General features: G+C 38.8%; 1 protein-coding gene across 5 annotated transcripts in view; it reads left to right on the forward strand.

Annotated features, from left to right (window-relative positions):
• Nucleotides 1-23,218, forward strand: part of LRCH3 (leucine rich repeats and calponin homology domain containing 3) — a 122,019-nt gene extending 98,801 nt beyond the window's left edge. For 4 of the 5 annotated variants that reach the window (XM_047099342.1, XM_047099338.1, XM_047099339.1 and 1 more), the window contains 6 exons: nt 491-539; nt 1,041-1,148; nt 2,914-3,032; nt 3,815-3,952; nt 13,999-14,076; nt 20,253-23,218. In XM_047099342.1, coding sequence (XP_046955298.1) covers nt 491-539; nt 1,041-1,148; nt 2,914-3,032; nt 3,815-3,952; nt 13,999-14,076; nt 20,253-20,375 — 615 coding nt within the window. In that variant the 3' untranslated portion in view covers nt 20,376-23,218. Of the gene's footprint in view, nt 1-490; nt 540-1,040; nt 1,149-2,913; nt 3,033-3,814; nt 3,953-13,998; nt 14,077-17,425 lie in introns of all 5 variants that reach the window. The other variant, XM_047099341.1, reaches the window with a different exon arrangement.

Below are 23,218 nucleotides of genomic sequence, written 5' to 3' on the forward strand. Positions count from 1 at the left end.
ATCTTGGACTTAAATGTTAGTCTGGAAATACAGCTATCTATCTTTAAACACTTTGTTTCCTAACAGAAATGAAGAAATCTTCATCATTTTTTTTTAATACATTAAATTTTACTCTCCAGAGGTGGAGAAATATACTTTAGAAACTATACCAGAAAATGAAATTATAAAATGAAATTATTCTCCCCTATACATTTCCCAATAAAATTTTCTGCCTTAGGATGATCATTTTTCATAGTCATAGGAAAGACCTATTATATAATAGAACTATCTTTAGAGAATGCATTATATAAACTTTTCATGTTACAGAAGTAAGTAAAAAGTTTGGCCTTAAAAATAATGTACAAAATCAACCCTTACTCCAAATTCTCATTTCTAGACTTAATTTTAAAAGAGACTTGCATGATTTTTTCTTTTATCCCAAAGTAATCATAAATGTGGAAAGTAGCTCTTCTTGAGTAATAATTATTGATATATCTCCATTTCTCTACAGAACAGTGACAGATCTAATACCATATCAAGTTCACCTACAACAGAAACAGGTAATAATAGACACAAAGGTACAATTAACCACATCAAGAGTAATTCTTTACTAGGATTTTCCTGATAAATACCTCTCAGAGAGCTGTGACTTCCATTTCTGATATGAGAAATCAGACCCACAATTGGGAACTTCCTGCACATTTTCCATTTTTTAATTCAACTGGTTGGTCACCTCTTCAAGCATTTGATATGAACAAATGAACATGAGCTAGCAGGGCTATAGGTTTGCAAGAGAATCTATTCAATATATTAACACTCATTCTGCCTTTATTAACATACCAAAAATAGCATGACAATTAAAACTACAAACAGCCTTCCTGATTTCAAGGTTACTTTTCTGTACTAGATTTTATATTAATAAACAAAATTATCACTTTATGTAATTATCATGTTTAATTTGATCTTTATATCATTTATTGAACTTGTGACATGTGTCTGTTGTTATATTTAATTTTTTTCCATCTCCTTTAATCTTATTTTGCTTTTCCATGCTGATGTAGTTCATCATTCCCCTGCATATTCTTTTCCTGCTGCTATTCAGAGAAACCAGGCCCAGCGCCCTGAAAGCTTCCTTTACCGAGCAGCTGTCAGGGCAGAAGCAAATAAAGGTAGGTCATAGTGACTGAGAAGGGGGGTGGGTGTTTTATATAATGACAGTAACTTGTATGCTTTTATTTTATTATTATTTTTTCAATGTTTATTTACTTTTGAGAGAGAGAGAGACAAATCATGAGCAGCGGAGGAGGGGCAGAGAGAGGGAGACACAATCCAAAGCAGGCTCCAGGCTCTGAGCTGTCGGCATTGAGCCTGATGCAGAGCTTGAACCCATGAACCGTGAGATCATGACCTGAACTGAAGTTGGACACTTAACCAACTGAGCCAACCAGGCACCCCTATGCTTGCTGTATGCTTTTAAACTTCTACCCTGAGACGTCACTTTGGCAAAAGCTTTAAACTTTGATCTCACTAACATTAAAGCAGGAGAATCTTTGGGGTGCCTGGGTGGCTCAGTCAGTTAAGCGTCCAACTTTGGCTCACATCATGATGTATCTCACGGTTCATGAGTTTGAGCCCCGCATCGGGCTCTGTGCTGACAGCTCAGAGCCTGGAGCCTGCTTCAGATTCTGTGCCTCCCTCTTTCTCTGCCCTCCCCCTGCTTGCTCTCTGTTTCTCTCTCTCTCTCAAAAATAAACATTAAAAAAAAAAAAAAAAGCAGGAGAATCTTGTTTCAATTTAACTAGAGTTTCTTAGCACTACCCAAAGGAGGTTATAGGTTGGAACAAATAAAACACTCTTTCAGGCTTTAGGGAATGTTCCTTCTCTCTGTAATGAGCCTTTTTCAGATTTTTCTATTGATAAAAGCTATTTTATGTGTTCTTAAAGCAATGAATCAGTAATTCTTTTTTTTTTAAATCTACTTTTTAGTTTTTTAGTTAATATACATCTGCCTGGCCTCCAAAGAAGTTACCTGGAAGTAGAAACAAACATTTCAAATAAAAAATAACAACTTTGAGTGTAACTGATAGATGCCCTCACAGATTTAAAATCAAACCAGAGACACACTGCATATAAGATTGTAAACTAGTATGGAAAACTGTTTCCATTATCTAATAATACTGAACACTTGTATGTCCTATCACCAGCAGTTTGCTTTCCGAAATGTGTAAGCATATATACCCCAAGATATTTACAAAAATATTTATAGCAACATTATTTATTCATGATAGCCCAAACAGAGTGTTCATGACTGATACAATGGGTAAATAATTGTGGTGTGTTTGTACAATGGGATACAGTATAAGCAATAAAAATGAACCAATTAACACATACAATATGGATAAATCTTATAGTGTCGATCAAAAGAAGACAAAAGCATGCATACATACATATATTTGGCTTCATTTATAGAAAGTTCAAAACTAGACAAAACAAATCTGTGGTATTACAAATCAAGAAGTCCATAGCTAGGACCTGTGTTGTTGGAAGTAACCATTAGGTACTAATGGGTAGGTGTCATGAGAGGGCCTTCTGGGTGTTGGTAATAATTGCATTTATTGACCTGATTGTGTCTACTTTGTGATAATTTATTGAGTTATGATTTGCATAATTTTCTGTATGTGTGTTATTTTTCAATGGAAACATTTTTAATCAAAATGAGTTGAGCTAAGTGGGTAATGGACATTTGGTAGTTTTTAACACTGTTCTCCCTATTATTGTGTATATTTGAAACTTTTCATAATAAAAACTTTTTTTAAAGAGTCCATGCAGAAGTGAAAAGTGCTGCACTTGTAAGGAGCCTGTGATCAGGTGGAGCTGAGAATTTTTCCAGCACTAGCAGTCGCCTTTCTGTCTTACATATTCATATTTTTTTAGGTCATGCTTCACCCCTTCTTTCATCTTCTGCACCTCCCACTGACTCTGCAGATCCCATAACAAGACCCAATTCAAGACAGAGAGAAGAAGAGCTGGAATTAATGGATCAACTACGGAAAGTGTGTACACTACCTCTGAATTATACTTTCACATTGTTACTGCTAGAGCGCATAACCCTGCAATCACTTGTTCATTTGACTTAAAATTTTTAATAGAATCAACAAGTGCCCACCGTGTGGTAGATGTAAAAGAGATTCTGCTATTAAGGGCATTCTTTTCATCTGTTTGCTAGGAAAATGAGATGGGTTATTCTATAAAGCTCAATCCCTAGCCCTGCTCATTTAAAAGTTTTTTCTGCCTCATGTATAGAAATCTTGTAAGAGTAGCAATAATTTATATGTATGTACACACATATATATATCACACTTACATATAGTATTTTATTTTGGAATTGACAGAATCTAGTTCTGTTTTATTTCTAAGCATAAAATTGTAAATGAATTTCTCATGTAATATTTTGCACCACTGTGGCCTGGCCACCATATGTATGTATTAGATCTCCTTGAGTTACTGACTTAGGATGGAAGGATAAAATGGGGATTGTGGTACTTGGGGTGCCTGGGTGGCTTAAATCAGTTAAGCATCTGACTTGATTTTTAGCTCAGGTCGTGACCTCACAGTCTTGAGATCAAGCCCTGCTTAAGATTCTCTCTCTTCCTCTCCGTCGTCTGCCCCTCCCCTGCTCTCAAAAACAAAATAAATAAATAAACAAATAAAATAGGGATTGTGGTACTTATTTGCTTTTTATCTTGATTCTTAATTATAGTATTTCATTGTAACTCCATTATGTCCTGTGTCAGCCACATCAGTTAACGTATTACACATTTTCCTGTTCTTCTAGCATATTGAGTACCGGTTGAAAGTATCACTGCCTTGTGATCTGGGAGCAGCTCTAACCGATGGTGTTGTTCTTTGCCATTTGGCCAATCATGTGCGGCCTCGATCTGTCCCAAGCATCCATGTCCCCTCACCAGCTGTAGTAAGTATATAATACTAAAAAAAACCCATTGGCTATTCATGAGACATATATTATGTACAATGGCAGGTATTATGCAGAATGCTAGGGATACAAATATGAACAATCCAGTCCCTGCCTTCCTGGGTCTACTTTCTACTAGCGAAAAAAAAGGCATGTAATCAATTATTAATAACTGTGATAAATGTTATAAGAGAGGTATGCAAGAAGTTGCTACAGGAATACTAAAAAGGGACCACTTAACTCTGCCTGGAGAGTTCAGGAAAGCCTGCTTAGAGGAGGTCAAATTTGAACTATTCTTAAAGTATGAGTAGGAATTTGCCAGCATAGGGGCGCCTGGCGGGCTCTGTCTATAGAGCATGTGACTCTTGATCTGGGGATCATGTGTTAAAGCCCCATTGGGCATAGAGATTACTTTTTAAAAAAACAATGACAGAGAAGATTATTTTAAAAAACAAAAAAGGAGTTTGCCAGCATAATATGCCTAGATTCAAAAGATAGGGAGGATCATGGTATGTTCAAGGAACTCATAAGTTGTTTAGGATGATGATGATGCACAAAATTGTAGGTGTAAATGGTGGGAGATGTAGCTGAAGAGGTAAGCCAAGGGCCATGTGACAATGATGTTATGTGCCGTGTTAAAGAATTAGATGTTTATCTTAGTGTAGACAGTGAAGAAACAAAGAATGGGGGGGAGAAATATGATTATAATTGCAGTTTAGAATGATGAATCTATTTTGGGAGTGGAATTGACATGATCTAGTGACCAACCATGGGTAGAAAACAAGGATGCATTCAGGATGACTGGCAGGTTTTCTTTTGACTGCTGGTCAGATATAGAAGTCAGAAGTCAGTATCAGGATGACAACCCACAGAAGAAAGAACAAGTGTTTTCCCCTTCAAATTTTCATTATAAAAATTTCAAACTTTCAGGAAAATTGAAATAATAATACAAGGAACATTCTTCTTTTTTTTTTTAATGTTTATTCATTTTTGAGAGAGAGAGAGAGAGAGAGAGAGAGAGAGAGAGAGAGAGACACAGAATCCAAAGCAGGCTCCAGGCTCTGAGCCGTGAGCACAGACCCCGACATGGGGCTTGAACTCACGAACTACGAGATCATGACCTGAGCCAAAGTCAGACACTAAACCGACTGAGCCACTCAGGTGCCCTACAAGAAACAGTCTTAAAGCATCTACCTAGACCTGACATTTATTTCATTTTGCAGTGTTGCTTTGCCTATATTTGGGTGTATGTGTGTGTGTGTGTATTTGTGTTTTAATTGTACTGTTTAGTTGCAGATATTATGGAGCTTTACTCTCTAAATATTTCAGAGAATTGTCCCAGTCCACCTTGCTCTTCTCTGTAGCCCATAGCCAATGACTGACATAGGAGCTGAGCCCTCCTGCCTCAAGATGGGAGTGAGATGTGATTCACACTCCAGTGCTTCCTGTAGGATCAGGCTGAAACTGAGAAGGGGATGTAGTAAGCCACTAACAGCCAACCCAGACTAGGATGGATGCACAGGCTAGCTGATGTGTCACTGGGTGAAACACCAACAGCATCCATAATCTAGATGCAGATTTCCCCAGTTGTTCCAAAACTATCTTTCATAGCTGTGCTCTCTCCTCTCCCTGTACCCAGCGCGCGCGCGCACACACACACACACACACACACACACACACAGGATATAATGAAGGTTCCCATTGCATTTAATAGTTATTGTTGTAACACCCTCTTTTGATGATTGTGAATGGATACTGTTCGTTTTTTTTAAGTTTATTAATTTTGAGAGAGAGAGAGAGAGCACGCACAGGCAAGCAGGGGAAGGACACAAAGCCTGACGTGTGGCTCCATCTCACAAAACCATGAGATCATGACCTGAGCTGAAATCAAGAGTCAAATGCTTAACTGACTAAGCCACCCAGGTGCCCCTGGATACTGTTCATTTGTAACATGCTTAACATTGTCTAACCTTTCAAAAAACTTGACCTCATCTCATTTTCTGGTCATTTGTTATTTAGCAGGCACTTCCTGTTACAAATTCTTTACTCAAATTGCAGTTGTATCTAGGCCTATAGATGGCCACTTTTGGATATTCAACGTGCTACCTCTCCAGATGCAAATCATTTATCTCTCTCAAGGACCTTGTATTCTTCTAATTACAAAAGCTGCTTTGTTACCAAAGTCCCAAGGGTGATGATGTGGCCGTATCCCCTCTAGCACATCCACAGGTAGCATGTTGCATTTGCTTCTAAGGAAAATTGGCAGCCACTTTTTATTTAGTGACCCCTGAAAATAGTCCTTCAGTTTTGTTTAGGAAAGGCAGAGAGGAACAGCACTACCAAAGTCCGCTGTGCTCTCAGAGACTTGAAAGACTTGCTGTTGGTCCTAAAGGTGGTGATTAATAGAATAGGAATTGTGCTGTTTGGCAACACCAGTAAGGAAAGGGTTTATTCATACTTTGCATTCTTCCCAGATTCTGTCTACTGGATTAAAGAAAAAAAAATGTTTTAAGAATAATTTTAAAAAGGACAAATCTGTCACTTTTCATTTCCAGAGGAGATACATACAAAGTAGCAAGCAGCCAATGCAAAAAGGGGAGTTTGAGAATAAGGGTGACTGAGGTTCTTTACCTTGATTACCAGAGCACAGTGCCTCCACGTAAGAATGTAAAATACATACAGAAAAAATAAAACTATTTTACAAATACTTAACTGCCTAAAGAAATGAAACACGTGGACCTGCTTTTAGTCAAAGAAATACAGGTATTACATGAGATGAGAGCATTTAAAACTTGCTAGTGAAATCAACAACAAAACTTAACTCCTATGCATTGAGTACATATCAAGTGTGAGAACAGAAGGTACAGAGGAGTTACAAGCAGTCCAATCTCTTAACATTAATTCCTCTTTAAAAAACCAAAATCAGGGACGCCTGCGTGGCTCAGTCAGTTAAGTGTCCAACTCTTGCTTTCGGCTCAGGTCATGATCTCACGGTTGGGTAGGATCGATCCCCAAGTTGGGCTCTAGGCTGACAGCGCGGAGCCTGCTTGAAATTTTCTCTCTCTCTCTCTCTCTCTCTCTCTCTCTCTCTCTGCCCCTCTGCATGTGCTGTCTCTCAAAATAAATAAACGTTTTTTAAAAAATCAAAAGAGGTCTTTTCGGGGCACCTGGGTGGCTCAGTTGGTTATACACCTGACTCTCGATTTTGATTCAGGACATTATCTCACACTTTGTGAGATCAAGCCCCGCATCAGGCTCTGTACTGACAGCCCAGAGTGTGAGATTCTCTCTGTCCCTCTCTCTCTGCCCTTCCCCCACTCACTCTCTCACTTGCTCTCTCAGAATAAATGTTAAAAAAAGGAGAAACATGTAAATGTTAAAACTTCCCAAATTGGAATATTTGGGGGTGAAAAAATGGACTTTGAGCCAACCAGTTAAAGATTGTCCAGTATTTTAATTAAAAGCAAAAAACCCCAACAAAACCAAAAATCCCTACTTTGAAATCGTGATAATGATTTTATGAGTAAATCGGTATTGTGTTAATGGGATTTCTGTTACAGTACTAGATTTCAGTATAAATATTTACATCTATTTTTCTTTTCTATGGATTACCTTCCTTCATATTAGATTGTCACTTCCCTTATTTTGTTCTTTTGACCACACAGAGAGCTTTGTAACTTACTTTCTTAGAAGTTTTTTGTAAGGAGAATATAAAATTAAAGCCATATACAAATGAAGAACCATAGCAGTTTCTTTATGGTTGCATTAAAACATGGTGATTTATTGTAATTCTTTGAGAACTGCCTAATTACCACTGTGAGTATATAACTTAAAAAACACTTTCTTGAGGGGCGCCTGGGTGGCTCAGTTGGTTAAGCATCCGACTTCAGCTCAGGTCATGATCTCACAGTTCACGAGTTCAAGCCCCGCGTCGGGCTCTGTGCTGACAGCTTGGAGCCTGGAGCCTGCTTCAGATTCTGTGTCTTTCTCTCTCTCTGCCTTTCCCCCACTCATGCGCGCTCTCTCTCTCTCTCTCTCTCTCTCAAAAATAAATAAAGATTTTTTAAAAATTAAAAAACAACAACACTTTCGTTATATATTCTAAGAACCATAATTTCTTTCACCCAATTCAAAAAAATGACCCTTATTGTAAGGAGAGGTCTCATGTCCAAGCATTTCAGACTAGATGGGGCACATTCAGGGTGGTAAACTGCTGTTTGGTTGTTTAATAGGCATAGGTGTTACGAGTACAGTTAACATTCTTAGAAGTGCACTAGTAAATCATATCAAATATCATGACAAATATTGTAATATGACAACTCACTGAAGGAACCATATCACCAAGGTAGATAACCTATAAAAATTCTGAATCATTTCAAATTTCAGAATAGTGAAATTGTTTATTTCTTAACTCCTTTAGGTATAGGTTATGCTCTTGTTGAAATCTTCTTCTGCAAAACCTACATAAGATTTCTATTCAGATCAGGTTGTTCATTAAAGAATTAGAACAGGCTATGCACGGCTATTTAAAACCATATGTTATGTCATCCAAACTTCTGGAGAAGCTTTTGGGAATAGCAGGTTGTCCGAGATTTGACTTAAGGCAAAATCATGAGTCCTTCTGTACTCCAGAGTGATAGGGAGTCTAGCCGATGGGTCCTTTTGACTAGCTATTCTGTTGGACACATACAAGCAGGGATTTGTAGCCTGGGATCAAGCACTTTTAGGGCTCCATGAACTCCCCAATTTGCATGCATGTGTATTCTTCTCAAGAAAAGATTCACAACTTTCATCAGACCATAAAGGAGTTTGATTGTAGTTATGAAATACTGGTCTACATCCCTGGAAATGAGATATATGCTAAAGGAAGAAATGGCTAGGGAGAGAGCTGATTGATTGTTCCTCATTCCTCTTCACCTTCATCAGTCAGATCTCTACTGTCTACAGGGGAAATCTCAAAGGAAGTCTCTATTCTGCTTCCCACCCCCATCTGCTCCCCCTCTCCCCACAAACAGAGACATCTTTTATGTCTTAAGGTGCTAGTAGTCTTCATGGAGGTAATGTTGAGTTAGTCTCCATGATCACTATTCTGACTGACCTTTTCTTTTCCTTTTTTCTGAGATGGTGGTGATTCCTGAACCAGTTTTAACTTAGTGACATGACCTCCATTTTTTAGCCTTTCTTTTGCATAGAAACCAAGTTGTTTTTCTACCTACACAGTCAGACCTATTTCACTCTCCCCTCCATAGATGTTGGCATCTGAATGGTAGAGTTTCAGTAGTGTAGGGGCCCTTCTTTTGTAGAGTCCATGGTGCCCTGTGTGCACATCCCCAGCCTTCTCTCCCAGACTCAGATCAAGATCCTGATTTGCTTAGCTAAGGTCCGTTGGTAACAGGAGAAGCTAATTACATTGTTTCTACTTCCATCTTTACAGGCAGACAGGGAAGCTGGTATAGGGAAAGAGAATTTCTAGCCAATGAAAACTTCTCCTAAGTGAAAAGCAGTTGTCTTGTGTTTTCTTAATTTGCCCAACTTCCCTTAAAGTTAAGCCCTTGTCATGATAGCTTTCACCACAGTAACTTTTTCTTTATGCATCAGTTCACCTTACCTCCCTCTTTAGCCAGGAGTTGAGAAGACCACAGCATCACTTGTGCAGGGAGCACCTTGCTCTTTCACATGTAAAAAGTAGAAGAGAATGAAGGAGCCCAGCCCCAGTTTGAATTAGCCAGTTTGAACCCCCATGCTGTTTTCCTCCTTATGTTAAGTAGGTCCTGATTCTACTGTTTCCCTCTTTAAAAAAAAAAAACAAAAACAAAAAAACCACTTTTTTAAAAAAATTTCTTTTAATATTCATTTATTTTTGAGAGAGACAGAGTAAAAGTGGGGGAGGCACAGAGAGAAAAAGAGAGAGACACACAGAATCTGAAACAGGCTCCAGGCTCTGAGCTGCCAGCACAGAGCCTGACGTGGGGCTCAAACTCATGAGCCCTGAGATCATGACCTGAGCTGAAGTCTGACACTTAACTGACTGAGCCACCCAGACACTGCCAAAAAAACAGACTTTTTTACTTCGATGATAGAAGAACTTGGCATAGGAAAGAATGGGTACTCTCCTGGAAACCTAATGCCTATCCTCTTTCTGGACCTTTTTGAAAGTTTTTCAATTTGAAATTTAAAAATTATTATTGGGGTGCCTGGCTAGCTCAGGTTGGTGGAGCTTATGACTTTTTTTTTTTTTTTTAATTTACATCCAAGCTAGTTAGCATATAGTGCAACAATGATTTCAGGACTAGATTCCTTAATGCTCCTTACCCAATTAGCCCATCCCGCCTCCCACAACCCCTCCCATAACCCTCTGTTCTCCATAAGAGTCTCTTATGTTTTGTCCCCCTCCCTGATTTTATATTATCTTTGCTTCCCTTATGTTCATCTGTTTTGTATCTTAAAGTCCTCATATGAGTTAAGTCATGTGATATTTGTCTTTCTCTAATTTCACTTAGCATAATACCCTCCAGTTCCATCCACGTAGTTGCAAATGGCAAGATTTCATTCTTTTTGATTGCCAAGTAATACTCCGTTGTGTGTGTGTGTGTGTGTGTGTGTGTGTGTGTGTGTGTGTGTGTATACCACATCTTCTTTATCCATTCATCCATTGATGGACATTTGGGCTCTTTCCATACTTTGGCTATTGTTGATAGAGCTGCTATAAACATTGGGTGTATGTGTCCCTTCGAAACAGCATGCCTGTATCCCTTGGATAAATACCTACTAGTGCAATTGCTAGGTTATAGGGTAGTTCTATTTTTAATTTTTTGAGGAACCTCCATACTGTTTTCCAGAGTGGCTGCATCAGTTTGCGTTCCCACCAGCAGTGCAAAAGAGATCCTCTTTCTCCACATCCTCGCCAACATCTGTTGTTGCCTGAGTTGTTAATGTTAGCCATTCTGACAGGTGTGAGGTGGTATCTCATTGTGGTTTTGATTTGTGTTTCCCTGATGATGAGTGATGTTGAGCATTTTTTCATGTGTCAGTTGGCCATCTGGATGTCTTCTTTGGAGAAGTGTCTCTCCATGTCTTTTGCCCATGTCTTCACTGGATTATTTGTTTTTTGGGCGTTGAGTTTGATAAGTTCTTTATAGATTTTGGATACTAATCCTTTACCTGATATGTCGTTTGCAACTATCTTTTCCCATTCTGTCGGTCGCCTTTTAGTTTTGCTGATTGTTTCCTTCACTGTTTGGAAGCTTTTTATTTTGTTGAGGTCCCAATAGTTCATTTTTGCTTTTGTTTCCCTTGCCGCTGGAGACGTGTTGAGTAAGAAGTTGCTGCGGCCAAGGTCAGAGAGGTTTTACATTTAGGTCTTTCATCCATTTTGAGTTTCTTTTTGTGTACGGTGTAAGAAAGTGGTCCAGGTTCATTTTTCTACATGTTGCTGTCCAGTTTTCCCAATAAGCGTTTGCTGAAGAGACTGTCTTTATTCCATTGGATATTCTTTCCTGCTTTGTCAAAGATTAGTTGGCCATACGTTTGTGGGTCCATTTCTGGGTTCTCTATTCTGTTCCATTGATCTGTGTGTCTGTTTTTATGCCAGTACCATACTGTCTTGGTGATTACAGCTTTGTAATACAGCTTGAAGTCTGAGCTTATGACTCTTGATCTCGGGGTTGTGAATTCAGACCCCATGTTGGGTCTACATAGAGATTACTTAAAAAAATAAAATATTTAAAATATTTTTTTAGTTATTATTTTCTTTTCATCCCACCTTTTTATTATTTTTTTATTTTTTTTAAATTTTAACATTATTATTATTATTTTTTTAATGTTTATTTATTTTTGAGACAGAGAGAGACAGAGCATGAACGAGGGAGGGTCAGAGAGAGAGGGAGACACAGAATCCAAAGCAGGATCCAGGCTCTGAGCTGTCAGCACGGAGCCCGACGTGGGGCTCGAACTCACGGACTGTGAGATCATGACCTGAGCCGAAGTCGGCCGCTTAACCGACTGAGCCACCCAGGAGCCCCAACATTATTTAGTATTGAGAGACAGAGCATCAGCAGGGGAGGGGCAGAGAGAGGCAGACACAGAATCTGAAGCAGGCTCCAGGCTCTGAGCTGTCAGCACAGAGCCCGACGTGGGGCTTGAACTCACCAACTGCGAGACCATGACCTGACCCGAAGTCAGACGCCTAACCAACGGAGCCACCCGGGGTCCCCTCCCACCTTTTTATTTTTTATAATAAAGTCAATCCTAGCCCCTGCTGCCTCTTGCAGGTTTAGATTATAATAGTTGCTTCAAACACTATCATGTATTTATCACATTTCCCCTCTTTTCATGATGGAGTATCATATTCCATCTTTGAAGAAAGTCCAGGTATTCACAAATGAAACCATTGTTTTCTAGAGATGGTCAAGGCTTCCATCTGCTAACCTGTGTGAAAACTGTAAGGCAGAGTTTGTGCAGACATTTGGCTTCCATGCCTGATGCTTAAACGTATTGAAAACCAGTCCGTGAATTTGAACACTTGAGTTTGTTAATCATTCTGGGAAATGGAATTCGTATTTCTTTCTTACGTTATAACCCATAGGTGAAAAACTTTTTCACAACTTTAGGTCATGTGATACAACTCTGTTTTTAGTAAGAGATCTGTTCAGAAAAACAAACTTACTAATTAGAAATTAGGGAAATCTCCTATGGGAAATGTTCATCCTTCAGAAAACAGGTTCTTTAGTCCAATCTTTTAAAATAGAAATGTTTGGGGACCCTGGGTGGCTCAGTCGGTTAAGCATCTGACTCGATTTCGGCTCAGGTCACAATCTCACAGTTCTGGAGTTCAAGCCCCTTATTGGGCTTTGCACTGGTGGTGCTGAGCCTGCTTGGGATTCTCTCTCCCTCTCTCTCTCAGGATTCTGTCTGTCTGCCCCTCCCCTGCTTGTGCTTTCTAAATAAATAAAATTTTTAAAAAATAATAAAGTAAAATATAAATGTTTAAAAACTTTTCATATTACCATTGAGTAGAGACATGATGCATCTGTAACATATGTCTGAGCAAAAGCTATTGGTTTTCTAAAATTATCTTCTTCTAGGGGCACCTGGGTGGCTCAGTAGGTTAAGTGTCCTGGGCTCAAGTCATGATCTCACAGCTCGTGGGTTCAAGACCTGTGTCAGGCTCTGAGCTTCAGCACAGAGCCTGGAGCCTGCTTCAGATTCTGTGTCTCCCTCTCTGCCCCTTCTCCCCCGTTTGTACTCGTTCTCTCGCTCTCTCTCTCTCCCAAAAATAAACAAACATTAAAAAAAATTTTTTTTTAGAAAATTATCTTCTTTTAATAAAGGCTGCAAGAAAATGAACCAAAGTGTTGACTGTGATTGTACTTGAATGATGAGGTTGTGGGTAATTTCCTTCCTATTCCTACATATTTTCTTTACTGTATATTGTTTTAAAATGGCAAAAAAATTAACTATCCCCCCTAAAACTTCTCTGTATTTAGCACTTGCCTTACAAAAATCAAAGTAAAATGGGGGGCGCCTGGGTGGCGCAGTCGGTTAAGCGTCCGACTTCAGCCAGGTCACGATCTCGCGGTCCATGAGTTCGAGCCCCGCGTCAGGCTCTGGGCTGATGGCTCGGAGCCTGGAGCCTGTTTCTGATTCTGTGTCTCCCTCTCTCTCTGCCCCTCCCCCGTTCATGCTCTGTCTCTCTCTGTCCCAAAAATAAATAAACGTTGAAAAAAAAAAATTAAAAAAAAAAAAAATCAAAGTAAAATGTCTAAAGTACAGAGTCGCAACCTGTGGTCCAAGGCCAGCACCTATTTTTGTAAATGAAGTTTTACTGGAACAGCTTTTTGCGTATATATTATTTGCAGTTGCTTTCAAGCTCTTAGCAGATCATATGGCCATAAAGACTAACAGATTTATTATCTAATCCTTTAAGGAAAAGTTTGCTGACCCTATGGTCTAGAGTGCTGAATTGACGAAGGAATTGTGAGAAGAGTATTTTTAAAATAAATTTTTTAAAACGTTGGTAATAACACCACATTTTCCTTTCTTTGTAGCCTAAATTAACAATGGCAAAATGCAGGCGGAATGTGGAGAATTTCCTAGAAGCTTGCAGAAAAATTGGTGTACCTCAGGTAATAAGTTTAACATTTTTTATATTGCCTAAATGACGCTGCCATCTCCCATCTCAGACTTCAGTATTATTTTTCTAAAATTTTTCAGAAGTATAAGTATCTAAAATCTTAGAGGACTAGCTCTGAACCACATTGATGACTACTAACATGACTTTGTGTTACTAGAGTCAGTCAGTATACTTCTTAGCAATTTTCCTTAATTATTTCCAAGGACTGAGCAAAAAAATAATACACATATAAATTTAAATTTATTGTAATAAGTAATTCATGCTAAATAATCAAAATCGTTACTCTGTTTTCTAAACGTTCCTACTTGCTGTTGGACTTGTATACATCTTCATCCACAAGAGTCTCTGCTTCAAAGTGAGTGCATCTCAGACTGAGAATGCTCCAGTTGGTTTCAGGTTTTTGAACACTTACTTTAATACTTTTTAAAAATGTTTATTTTGAAATAATTTTAGACTTAGAAAAACGTTACAAAAAAGCCTAGAGAGTTACTGTGTGTACTTTACGTGTACTGTTAACATCTATATAAACATAGTGTGTCATCCAAACTAACAAACACAGGGACAGTGCTGTTAGCTAAATGACAGACTTGATTCAGATTTCACTGGTTTTTCCACTAAGCTCTAATACTTTGGAATGTAGCACACAAGAGGCTATTTCTAGGGATTTGTCCTGCTCTTGAGATTTATTGTCTCCAGGTTCCTCAGTTACAGTTTCCTTGCCCTTTAATAAATAGTACAAATAGTTAAGCTCTGTAGATGTAATTAATTAAGAGACATGAACTTCATACATTTGTTATTCAGTTATGCTTTTAAAACAATTGTGTTAAACCAACTAAGCATGGTACTCTTAAAAACTATATTTAATGACATTAGACATAGATACATTTAAAGAAATAACAACTTGGTACTATTTGATTTTTTTTTTCATTAACCATGATCCTTATAGTTCCTGTCATCATATCTGGTATCCAACCTTCAAGAAGAAAAACATGACTTTTTTCTATCACTTTCTTAATAAGCTGTCAGAACCCCAGGATTAGCCCCTGACTCAACTCCAGTGTTTCTCTTGAACTTAAGCCCTTTGTCCTAACAGCTTTCATCACAGTGACTCTCTCTTTACCTGGCCCCCATTCCTCTCTCTTAGTTACCTTGAGTTGAGGCGGTCACAGCACCACTTGTCCAGTGGGCGGCCTTCTCCCTCAGCTCTTGTACGTGTTGCAGAGTGGAAGAGAAAGAGTCCAGCGCCGTAGAGCATTAGCTGGAGTCAGTTCCCATGATTGTTTTTCCCCTTTGATTAAGTAGATTGTAATTCTACTAGTTATTTTTCACTGTTTTCTTTTGTGGCTTTTTTTTTCAAACCCGAGTTACAAAAAGAACCTAAGTTTACATTTTTGGTAGTTAGCAAGAACCTGTTTTTGTTCCTGTGGACAAATGAAAGCAGATTTTTCATTTTTATATCATATTGTTTTCTAGACTCATCATCTCTTTTAGAACAAACCATTTTTAAACATAGTAAGAGAGCATCAATAAGGTTTCTAAGCAAATAGTGTGCATTTTCTCCATATTAATAAGCAGGTCCTAATATTCTAATACTAGTGTGTATACACACAGTAACGGTCAGTGCTTTCTTCTGTCTGTTGAAGATGTTCCTACCTAATCATCACATTACACAAGCATGCCCAGGACCTGCCCCAATGCCATAGCACATGTCTTAGAAGAAAAGAATGTGGTGTGGGTTAGTGCAGGGAATGGGAACCCGAGAGAGGATAAGAGTAACTGAAAAGAGGCACCTCATACCCAGAGAGAAGAGCACTGGAAACATCCCCAAACAGCAAGACAGGTTCGAGACTTGGCCTATATCAGACCTATTAAAAGTGCTGTTTAGCACTTTTACAGTCATTGTACCTGTCCTCTGGGCTTTAGAGAACCACCCTGTGTCTCAGATTTCAAGTCATACACTCAGATTCTTTCAGAATGTACCTGCCAACAGTCAGCAAAATATAGTCTGCCTTAAAGTGTACATTTAATTCAGCATTTGCCAACCAGTGGGTAACAGTATTTATTGTGGGCCAGCCTGTCCCTGTTCCTGCTGTGCTGTTTGAAGGCAGGAGACAGAAAAAATACAAATTTAAAAGACTAGGTATTTTTCCAGGGTGGTTAGACTGAGGTTCTTGACACATCCTTCCTCCCTCTCAGTCTCCCCACCCGAAAGAGGAAGTGGACAATCCCAGAGGCCATCTCTTCCTCTCTGCTTCTGCCTTCCACCCCAGTGTCGACCACCATCACTACCACCACTACCACTCTGAGATGGGTTCCTGTTACGATGCTGCTTCTGTTAAAAAATTAGTCATTTGCTTAAAACAGAGTGAAGGAAAATGAATAAATACAGAAACTCATAGGTTCAAACTAACCTCAGGTCCCTCTGCCCCAGGAGGAAAGAAGAAACCTGTACCTCTTCCTCTTCCTTTGTCCTCCCCTATGTCTGGGCATTCTGATCTTTACCTAAATACCTCCACTTCTGTTTGACTTGTAATGTCACTTTTGAAAATGTATAACATAAAACTTAATATTGCAAATATTTGTCAGATTTTATGTCCAGAGAATATGTATAAAGGTGAACAATTTCCCTTCTCAATATAACTTTTGAAGTGTTGATGAGTTGTGAATGAAACTCTAAAGAATAAGGTGACTCTCGAAAACCTCTGATAAGGCTGGGCATGTGGGTATTCTCTTTATTATTATACTTTTATTAAGTATGTTACATTCAGAAAACTATAATGGGTGATAAAAATGTCTATTTGAGTCCAGTATCTTATGTCCTAGAATTACTATATGTTATGTGTTAAAGAATATTTTCCTGTTCTCCAGTCCAATTGTGTTTTTATTTACTTAATTTCTTCCCCTATGAGCTGGAGGGGCTTTCTCTGAACACTTACCTCTCCTCAGCCCACGTGCAGGTTTGGTCCTGCTTTCTGGCCCATTCTTTTTTTGTTAATAGGGAAAAATGAGTCTGGATAGAGGTTGCCTGGCATAGACCTCACTCACCATTTGTAGGCCTCACATCACCCAGTTCTGTTCAGTTTCCTGAGTGTTCGTACTGGTCACCAACAAGCCAGTTTTATTCTGCTGTTTAGTAGTGAAAGCAAGCTCAGCACAAAGAGGGGTGTTTGCGGTTTTGTTTTTTAGCATTTTATTTTCATTCTTCAAAATAAAAAATATTACTAGGATGTGTTTCTGTGAGTATGACTGAGATGATCATATTGAATTCTATACTGAAATCTGTATTTCTGAACCACTGACTTTGTTTTTCTGTTTTCCTTTCCTGCTCACACTTTGGACAGGACAATCTTTGTTCCCCTTCTGACATCCTTCAGCTAAACCTCAGCGTTAAAAGAACTGTTGAAACACTACTTTCTCTTGGGGCACATTCAGAAGAATCCAGTTTTGTCTCTCTGTCTATCCAGCTTTTGGGTTTTGTGGCATTTTATTGTACTTTAATGTTAACTCTCTGTCTGCTTTATTACGGGATCTTCCCCCTCTAGCTGAAAGATTGCACTCCAGTGATTTTCCACCTCATTCCTGTGTTTGGTAAAGGAGGTTTGTTTCTTGTTACCAAGTATTTACATACGTGCTTTTTTTTTTTTTTTTTTTCTGGCTATCAAACAGCCAACCAGTAAAGGAGATAAATCCTGTCCCCATATGTCCAGATGAACAGTCCATCACATTAGTAAGCATTGATGATTGCTAACAGAGCAAAACACCAGCGTTTTTTCTCCTGGTGATTTGTCCATTCTCCTGGCCTGTGTCCTTTTTCCTCTTATCACAAGTGCTGAGGTGCCTCTGATACAATCCTGCACCTGCTCTTAGAATAAGACTTAGGATATAATATGACATAATAAAATTCCCAAGTGGCCATTTTCCAACGTCTTCAACAACTGCTCATAAAGAAAATAGTTGCACCCTCTCCAGTTGAGGAGGCAGCTGGTCACTAAGATCTCTGCATTGAGCTGTGCCCGAAAATCCTGCGGTATCCTGTATTGTGAGGCACAGGTCCACGTAACCATTTGCTGTCTGCACATCTGGAAGCACTGACCATTTAGTCTTAGTAATTTTAATTTGATCAGAACGTGCAGTCCAAAAATCAGGTAGGTTCCTTAGATCGCTATTCTGAGCCCAGTGTGTACATTTAAAATAGTCCACAACAAGCAGATGGTCTGGAGCTGACCTTTCAGGAGTAGGCACCTGTCCAGATTTACTGTGTTTGTTATCAATGAACTAGCTTCACCTCTAGAACCCTATTTATAATTTAAATAGAAATTTATGTAACTTACAGTATACTTGAATCATCTTAATAGGTGAACTTGTACTGAATTAGGCTGTTCAGGAGGTTGTATCTGAACAGTAAGAACAGGTAAAGTATCAGGCAGCAGTCTCTGCTCTGTACCCAAGGCAGTGAGTTTTATCGTCTTCAGGATGTCCTAAATATGTAAGCTGCTGGCCTTAATGCTTGAAACTACTTCATGATTGCATTCAGATTCTAGTTCTCATAAATAGGGTTTCTGAACATTCAGGAATCTACTGAACTCAAATATGAAGGGGAATTGCAGGAAACATAACAAACACCTTGTTGTAGAAGTCAGCCTGAGGGTGTGATTGCTTTGGTTTTCTTACATATTAAATGGGACAGTTCTTTAACACATTAAAAAACTGTTTACTATTAATGCTGAAATATTGACCTGACCACTGTGTTGAAAACCAGTTTTATATGGTAGTGGTGCCTTCCAGAGTTTGGAAGGCTTGCTTTGTTCTATTTTTAAGATGTCTTGGAGTCAAAGACCATTCGGTTTTGTGGAGTTTTGTCCCTTTAGAAGATAAAACACGTGGTCTTGTAGGGGGGTAGTTGTACATTCTCTTCAGAGCACACAGCGTTCCCTCCAAGCTGGCTGGCAGGTAAATGCGCATCTGGAAAGCACAAGCCTCTGAGGGAATGTCTAAACCGCAGGCAGCAGTGTGGGGCACTATGGAGAAGGGATCAGGGAATTGGCCTCAGAGAAACTATGCTTCCCCAAGAGCAAAACACCCTGCAGGTTCATTTTAGAATAGTTCATCTGTATTGGCAGTGGTACTCAAAGTATTTATACAGAGTTGGTAGTTTTATAAGGTCAAAAGATTGCAATTACCTTGTTTTATCAGGATAAGTATTAAAGTTTTAAGCGCAAGTACCAATAACTGTTCAAAATAAATGTTATATTTTTTATCGCAACTAATTTTGTAAAACTTCCTAATACAGTAAGTGCCATTGAAAAGTCCAGTTATCTTTTTTAATAAATATGTGTAGTCTCCTTTTCAGTGGGACCAGAATTCTACTTTTTGTCCTTTGTGAGAGCAGTGTCTGTTTTTCTGAATATTTAATCTTAAAAGAAACACCAATGATAGGTGTTATCCTTAAACCCTGCCTTTTTCTCTCTCAAGAAAGGCTTAACCAAACATTAATGAGGCAAACACAGTAGAAGTTTTTAACTTCCTTAAGCAAACATATAAACACTTTTCAAATATATGGTGATTGAGGTGTTCCTGACTAAACTCACATCATAGATCTCCAGCATAATTTAATCCATTAAATACCAAGATATGAAATACTTCCATTTCTTCTATAACACAGCTGGTGGGCATCCTTCCTGCAAGCAGTCTGGCTTCTGGCAGGAAACTATCTTGCATTCCTTTGGTGTATGATTTCCAGAGCACTTTCTCCTACAGTGTCCTATCTGTCAGGCCTGAGCCATCTGGTAACTTGGAACTGCTTTTCCATTTTCTCCACCTCATTTTACTGATCTGCATTGATCTTTTATGTATCAGGAATGAAGGATGTTGCTTTTACTCCATAGTATTTTGTTATCCTCTGTTGTATGTAGAAGTGTATGTAACTTGTCCTTACCCCAGTTTTCAAAATGGTCTGTTTGTACTTTTAGTTGTTTTAATAAAGTGACGGTGTCAGGTACCATCTCTGTGTAACTCCTGTTAACAGAGGCCAGTTTCCCAGACTGACTCTTCATATCTCAGTTGACTATTATGAGGGAGAGAAGAGATGCTTATTTTTTCTTTTTAGTTTGTTGATGTTCATCCTGTTTTCTCTTTTGTTTGTTTTTATGTTACGTCGTTCCATTTCAGGAGCAATTATGTTTGCCTCTCCACATTTTAGAAGAGAAAGGTTTGAGCCAGGTTGCGGTGACGGTCCAGGCTCTCCTGGCACTTGCCCCCCCCAAGCAGCAGCACCCGTCATCTGCTGTGTAAGGACCCCCAGCACCTGGGCGTTGGCCTGGCCAAACCGGAGCAGGACGCGATTGCTGCTGCCAGCCGTCTGCTTAAACAAAGCTCTTAAGTGTTCTTAAAAAGGACTGTTTCCATGATTCCTAACAGGAATATTTTGCTTCATGCCTCCATTTTAGGGGAGGTTATATTCATTTCCATTGAACTGTTTAGGAAGACACGGTTGGTTTTCACAAATGAAACTTAATTCTGTCATTACTGAGAACGCAACACTGAAGCCTAAACTGGCTGTGCTTTCCTAGAGAGTAGGCTTGTCTCACATACCAGAAAGAAACTCCTCAAAAGGCTATTTAGCTCCCCTGAAAGCACAGACATGCTGTTATCTTTACCTGTTTCCTGTTTCTGGAGTCCTCTGGTTTCCAAAACTGGTTGTTCATTAGAATCTCCTGGAGCATTTGTTAAAATGCAGAGTCTCATTTGGTAGGTCTAAAGCGAGGCCTGGGTATCTGCATTTTCAACAGATGTGGTAGAGACCACTGTCTCAATCTAGATATTTGTATGATGTGGGGAGTAATGACTCCACTCTGTCAGCCACATTTAAAATCAGAAGCTATATATTAAGATTATTTGGACTGTCTGTGCAAGGCAAGACAAAAATAACAGAACTGGGTTTTTTGGACAAAATACTTATGTCCAGGCAGAACAAATATAATGTAGAAGGCCTAGATTTTTATGTAGTAAAACCATTTCAGAGAGTTAAGTTGTATATAAGGCCAGAGTCATAGGCCACCCCCCCTACGCAGGCTGGCCACCACCACTTAAAGCTTGGTTCTGTGTGACATCCTGCTATTCTCCACACTTTATAAACAGCACTCTCCACACAGGTTCCAAATCCTTAGGCTGGTAACAGGCACTACTCACCATTTGCATTGAGCCCTCCCATCCTCTTCCCCCCATGCTGCTCCCGGGATACCTGGACCTGCACACACCTTCCACCCACAGCAGAATACACTTCCGGCTCCCTGACTAATGGAAGATTACGAAAACAAAGCAAAGGAAATAAAGGAAAAACCAAGTTTTTTAATTTCTTTCAGGTAACAGCTGGTTTCCGTGGCTGAATCAAGCCACTTGTGGCACCTTAAAAAACAGCGTGCTGTGTATCTAGTTCATCTAACTCTACCACTCGTGCCTTCTTTACTCAATCATGGGCCAAGTGAAAGGGCCCAAGATCTCATGTGACAAAGCTGGGAGCCTTTGTTCAGGTTTAAGCCACTAGGGTCTTTCTTACCCTGTATTTTGAACCCCTTTTAGTTGTCAGCATATCTTTTGGTATTCACTGCCTTTATAAACCGGGTAAATAGACTTAGTGAAGATACTAGTTATCCGGGGTTGTGAATTGTTCTGGATTTACTTTACCAATGCATGCATTTGAGCAAAATGTTCTCTATCACGTGAATGCAGCATCTAAAAGGAAAATCATGGAGTGTCCGGTCAAAATAATGTTTTCTCCCTGTTCTCACAGGGAAACAAATTCAGCAGAACATTACCACTTTGTCCAAGTTTAATATTAAAGAACATAAAGCATCTGAGCTCAAAACCCAGTCCTTCACTGTTCTTACAGAAGTAAAATGTCTTTTAAGTGTTTAGAGCCAGACCCCATTATATTTACAGTTCCAAACATACCCACCAATTGGGACTTGTTTAGAATTTGTGTGCATTTTTACACTATAGGTGTTTCTCCTTCTAGTCAACATTAAACTTCAGTACAATCTCTGAATAATAGAAGTAATTTGAAACTCAGCAAAGAACAGGACTGTTTTGTCACCTACTATGCAAGAATAACCCCAGAAGACATACATAATACAACATTTGGGACATTTGCAACTAATTATCCCATATGAATAAATGGAAATTTCCACTTATTTCACATTTCACACATAACGTGAAACCTTATTAATGTATTCTTATCAAACTAATTCAAATTTATATTTGAATTGCTAGAAAAAAATTGTGTACAGTTTTGGTTGATAATGAAAGAAAAATATCAAGCATATTGAATTTCTTTCCTTTGTCAAGATGCAGAAACATTTCATGATGGTTTTGTTGAAAAATTTTTGTATTCAGTGTTTTGTATGTACTTAAAAAAAACTGGAAAGAAAATTTCACATTTAGCCTTGCTAGACTGCAGTGTAAGATGAAGACAATGTTGTAACGGTTCCACCTGACCATTTGTGAGCTTCCTACTGAAGCGGTGACCAGCCCAGTGCTTGAAGTGTGAACAGAGAAAAGGCTAAAGTGCCCACCCAGCAGGGCCCCTGCCAGCTATGGACATCATAAGTCAGCCAGGTCTCTGGAAATAACTTATGGGCGGAGGGGCCTTTGTATTTAGCTAGAACAGAGTAAGGGGCTTCTTAGCAGGTCACTTTCTTTAATAGCTTTTTAAAATACAGCCTTACAGCTAATCGAGGAGTCTGATTTCTCTTACTTGCTACAGCTCAGCAGTGACTAATGATGTGTGACTGTGCTGACGAGTATGATGAATTTTTAACAACTAAGCGCTTAAAATGGTTATAGAAATGAAGGAAAACATGGATATTTAGAACCCTTTTTATATAAGTATTGCAGTGAGATGGTTTACAGCAGATTTCATTTTATTTCTGAAAATGTTGTAAACATGTAATTAGTGAAAGATTTTGTAAAACATTGTCCTATATTTGTGTCTGTAAATATAATGCATAAGTTCTAAGTATAAATATGTCAATATCATGTATGTTATTTTAAATTGCCTGTATGCCACCTTACACGTTGACATTAAAATAAAAGCCAACACTTCAATAGCGTGAAATAAAGGCTGATTTGAAAATGTT

Source organism: Lynx rufus, unplaced genomic scaffold, assembly GCF_022079265.1.
Source record: "Lynx rufus isolate CCGP_SWC_20201006 ecotype Redwood Valley unplaced genomic scaffold, mLynRuf1.p SCAF_5, whole genome shotgun sequence".
In the NCBI taxonomy this organism is placed as follows: Eukaryota; Metazoa; Chordata; class Mammalia; order Carnivora; family Felidae; genus Lynx; species Lynx rufus.